This window comes from Primulina huaijiensis, chromosome 11 (genome assembly GCF_012295235.1).
Source record: "Primulina huaijiensis isolate GDHJ02 chromosome 11, ASM1229523v2, whole genome shotgun sequence".
NCBI lineage: Eukaryota > Viridiplantae > Streptophyta > Magnoliopsida > Lamiales > Gesneriaceae > Primulina > Primulina huaijiensis.
In genome coordinates this window covers 3,597,868-3,602,925 of record NC_133316.1, presented here as the reverse complement: position 1 = coordinate 3,602,925, position 5,058 = coordinate 3,597,868, and the positions used below count along the sequence as shown (strand labels likewise).

Genomic DNA, 5,058 nt, shown 5'->3' with positions numbered 1-5,058 from the left:
ATCACCAATTTTTTTGCACAATTATCCTTGAAATTTGACGAGTTCAAGAAAATTTTCACGATTATGAGAATCTACAGACTCATCATGTCCTCTAAATGCACACCCTTGTAATGCTAGCCATCTTACAGCTCTAATAAATGTCCTTATAAGCAATCTGTTTTGCTTTACAATATTCTCATATTGCTTATTCATCCTTCTATCGATATGTTGAGACACATTCTTCAAGCCCTCCCATTTTTGCATAGAAGTACTATGTAATGAATTGCAATCTCCTTCATGTCTTTTCAGTGGACATGTTTTGCAATTCACTCTTTTCCAATTCTTAAATCCTTCAACCGTAAATTTCTTCTGATATGATGAAGGAACATCAAACAGATAACAAGGGAAACAAAATGCACTTTCTTTTATTTTAGAAAACTCGACCCATGGAAACTTTACGAACTAAGAAGTCTGAAAACTACGTTTTTTATGCTTAAAATCAACAAGTGGATATTCATATATAGGTTGATATGGTCTCATACTAACATATTCTCTTCGAACATCATCTTGTTTATCACATGGATATTCCCATATTCTAATTCGTTTCTCAGGATCACGCTCATAATATGGATTATTTCCTTCTAATGGATCGAGTGCAACTTTATTGCCAGGTTTGAGTTTTTTGGTTTTCAATGTAGATCTTGAACTTGACGGAAGAGGATCATTTGAAGTTTTTGATAACTACTCATTGTTTGTTTGGATGAAATAATTGGTAATGTTTCTTTTTGACATTTTGATTCACCTATAAATAAAAAACTTATAAACGTCATTATAACCGAACCGACCGTACTAAATTATCGAAATCAATTTAACAAAATTATTTTTCAACCAAACCGAACCGACCAAATTTTCAATGAAAAACCGATTAAAACGAACCGAAATAAAATTTATTATTTTGATCGGTAACTGAATAACCTAATTTTCAGAGAAAAATAGAAAAAAAAATAATTGAAAATTTTCTACTGCAATTCACTCTTGGAACAAAGGACATTTACTTTACCAATTTCAAATTTAAGTATCTATGATTCAACTATCAACCCGCATAAGAATTTTATCTCATTTAACCAATTCACACAATTTAATCACAACATAATCGATGCTACAGTGATTGGGCACTTACTGAAAGAAGTTTTCGATTTGGCCAAGGGTCCGACGATGGTTTCTAGAAAAGTTAGGGTGAAGATTTTTTAAGTGATAAAAGAACAGAGATTATTCTTATTTTTTCATTAAGTTCGCAAATTTTTTTCTAAATTTAGCAAAAGAATCTAAACTCGAAACCCAACAAGAATCAAGAAGGATTATGCTTAAAAAAGATTAATAAAATAATTAGAGATATACCTGACAAATAACTAGGGCAGAAGGGAGGTGTGGCGCAGGAAGGAGAGTTGAGAATTGAGATGGAAATTCCAATTTCCAGGCGCTCCTGAAGCTGTGAGAGAGATGGGATTTTTTTTTCCTATCATTTTTTTACTCTCTCTCTTTTTTACTCTTTTTTTTTTCTTTTCATTTTATTTTTGTAATAGATGGGCTTAAAGAAAAAATTGGCTACACTATGACAATATATAAAAAAAATTGATAATATTGGCTGGGCTCCAGCCCTTACTATCCCTACGCTCCTGGACGAGTCAATCCTACCGATATTCACAATAAAAAATAATACTATTAGCATAAAAAGTAATATTTTTTTTCATGTCCCAAATAAGAGATACTCTTAGCATAAAAAATAATATTTTTCATAGATGACCCAAATAAGAGATCCGTCTCGCAAAATACGACCCGTGAGATCGTCTCACACAAGTTTTTGCCTTTAATTAAATTGAGGGGAAGCAAAATATGGATTTAAAAAACATAATAGTTGAGTTAATTAAATGAAAAGTGAATAATAACTTTTTTTTAGTAATTGTAAACGCTCTCTTAGTATCATTTAAAATCTATTTTTCAATTTTTTTTTTCAAATAAATCACATCCTCTTAGTCAATCATTAGGTAAACGGAGTTCATTTGGCAATATATTCAAAAGTTGCATATTTTTGATTGAATTTGAAGTTCATCATAATTGTTAATAGCAAAACATATCTTAATTAAATGAGTGAAATTACCCAAATTTGTTTCCAAAACAATTCAAATGAATTTAAATAAGACACTCTTGTTTTAATGCGTGATCATCTTTGCTCTAGGACATCTCCAACCTTTGCGCTAAAATGGCTTTTCACAAAGCTTTAAAATCTATTTTTCAATTTTTTTTGCAAGCACACAACTTTATCAATTGAATTCATTAAAACAATATTTTTATTAGAAAGTTACTAGATTTAAAAATGTTCACATAAGCGATTCAATGGAAAAACCAACAAACAGAAGTGACATGAAATTTGTACCGGGATTGATGTGATCCGGGTGAATCAAGTGAGTTGAGTCGGGGCAATCCACCGAATCTGATAAGAGTTTGTTTGAAAGGAAAAATGAGCAAAGAGATATCTCTGTGATATGGCTACAACTTTGTCATGCAAACAAGAAGATAAACTCGTGAATGAGCACTGGAGAGGTGTCCGGCATAACCACTTTGATGCTTAAGTCAGCAAGTGAAGTGTAAAAAAAACCAGTGTAGAGAAGAATAAATGCTACTGGTGTGCATATGCCAATATATCTGAATGAAATAAATGCAAAGCAAACCTGCTTTTATAGGAAGGAAGATGATGGTTTTTCCTTATTTTCACTGTCTACTTACCACTAGTAGCCGTCACCTACTTGTTGTCACGTCGTCTTTGACTTTTCATTACGTCAAATCAACAAGATTTTGTCAGGTACGCTTATCGAGAGAGTATATTACCTGCTTTCGCACTCGAGTGCAGTGCTATTATCGAGGCATTCCGGGTAGAGAGTCATCACCCGAGAATTTGCCCGAGAGCTCGGGTCTCTGATTGCCCGGTGAGTGATATCTCGGGTACTCTCCTACTCGGTTACTCATGAACTCCTTTTGTAAGTTTATCCTGATAATGATTATCCATTTACTATCTCGGGTTATCCATTACACGGGCCCTTCTAGGGATATCACCAGGGATGATTTGTTCGGTTAATTTGAATGAATTTCAAATCAATTTATGTGATTGCAACATAATATTTATGATAATTATATTAAATTTCGAATGAATTTAAGATTGATGTCGTTTGATTCTATTTCCTTGGTTTAAATCAAATTTTTTCCCAAATCAAATCCTCGAAAACACCCACAATGGGTGTTCCTCTCAATATCACTAGTCACTCGAAGAAAAGACTTGCAATAATAAAGCGACGATTTTATTTTTACATTTATATTTTGTGTGCGCATATCTTTGTTACAAACACCCGTAGGTATTGACATGTTGGACAAAATAGGTGAAAACTATGTTTATAGTGTCGTCGTTAGAGAGAGGCTTAAATTGTCATTTCCAGGTGTCGTAGTCACATGGAGAACAATCCTGTTTGGCAGTATCATTAATTTGTAGGCCCGAATCATAAATCGCACCAATTTTCCATTCAGCAGGCAGCACATTCTTGGCCCAATACCATTTCCCGTCGAACCCAGAAGTAACTACAAACCTCAACTGCAGAGGCCCGGCAGGGACCCGGCTCGTGTCCCAAACAGCCCCGTAGTTCCTACTCATGAAATTCCAATTTGGTGACCCAACCTAACCAATATCAAATCAGCTAGCTGTTACAATCTTTACCAAATTATAAGATTTTGAATATAAAGTTTTATGGATGGATGGATGTATATACCTGAGCCACGTCTAGTGCCACGATTTCTGTTTGACCACCTTGGTACAAGAAAGAAATGGCTAGGTAATTCGGCTTCTGGCTTATTTCTTGAACCCGAACACTTAAATTCTTGTTCTTTGCGTAGTCGCATGGTACCCTATAGACATGACAATCATTCAGATCGATTATATCCATTTGTATAAAGTTAATGTTGATATGATATCGGATATTACTAACACGACAGAACATGTAAGACATTTTGCTAATTATGTAATACCTCTTGTATAGTACAGGGAGGACTCCGAGTTTAAAAATGTCCCGCTCTTTGCCCTTTTTAGCCATAGACGAGAAAGCTTTGGTGCTCACCACGAAATCTGTCCCATTATCGACATTTTTGTCACTCACTAATACAACTGTCCCATCTTTACTACATATGTTTCCATTTGTGCATCTCATCTGCAATTTTAATCGACAACTCCATATTTATAGCAGATGACCGAAATCATTCTTTCACAATATTATTTAAAAGACATGTATATATAATCATGACCTGAAAGCATGCACCGCAACCAACTCCTTGGTTGTACACACCGGGGGACGCCGCCGCCAGCCGGCCATCGTTCAATCCTAACGCCACGGAATTGTACCCACAAGCACCGGCTGCACATTCGTTAAAATTTACATATTTATTTTTTCAAATCTCATCTGGGCTCGATATATTATTGAGGATTCTTGGATTGCTTACACTTAAGGGCTTGATCATCGGAAAAGAAGGCGACTTTGGCTTGGTTGACGCAGCGATCACACGCAGTGGCGAGCGAAGCAAGATGGAAGATTACAAAGTAGAGGAAAAACATATCCATTAAATTTTTGAGGGTGATGGAATTTATCGAGAATGCGATCGAGTGGTATGACGATGATGATGATCTTGAGTGGAGATCACTACAAGTCACAGATTTCAATAATTTATACATACTGTTAATATATATATATACACACACACGACGGAGGAAATTGATTAAATTTCGAGAAGGAAAGAGAGGCAAATGCGTGTACGCGGCTTCGATTGTTAATGGGAAAAAGAAATGGTATATGAACATGAAATTTACAGAAGTTGCACGACCTATTTGGTCAACATGAACGGACTTTTGGTATGTGAATGCGTTATTTGTTCATTAAATTGTGTGTCGGGGTATGATATTGTGTATGTGAATGCATTTAAAATACANTTTTTTGAAAGATATATTATATATATTTCAACCAGCTGGTTTTGTGTAATTGTCCT

At 34.8% G+C, this 5,058-nt stretch overlaps 1 protein-coding gene across 1 annotated transcript; it reads right to left on the bottom strand.

The window, feature by feature from the left end:
* Window positions 1-3,276: 3,276 nt before the first annotated feature.
* On the bottom strand, window positions 3,277-4,759 carry LOC140988643 (expansin-like A1). The gene is made up of 5 exons (XM_073457677.1): window positions 4,519-4,759; window positions 4,324-4,433; window positions 4,051-4,229; window positions 3,795-3,930; window positions 3,277-3,703 (listed from the first exon to the last, which is right to left on the bottom strand). The coding sequence occupies exons 1-5, from the start codon at window positions 4,745-4,747 to the stop codon at window positions 3,458-3,460; spliced, it is 900 nt and encodes a 299-aa protein (XP_073313778.1). The 5' UTR covers window positions 4,748-4,759; the 3' UTR covers window positions 3,277-3,457.
* Window positions 4,760-5,058: the final 299 nt, after the last annotated feature.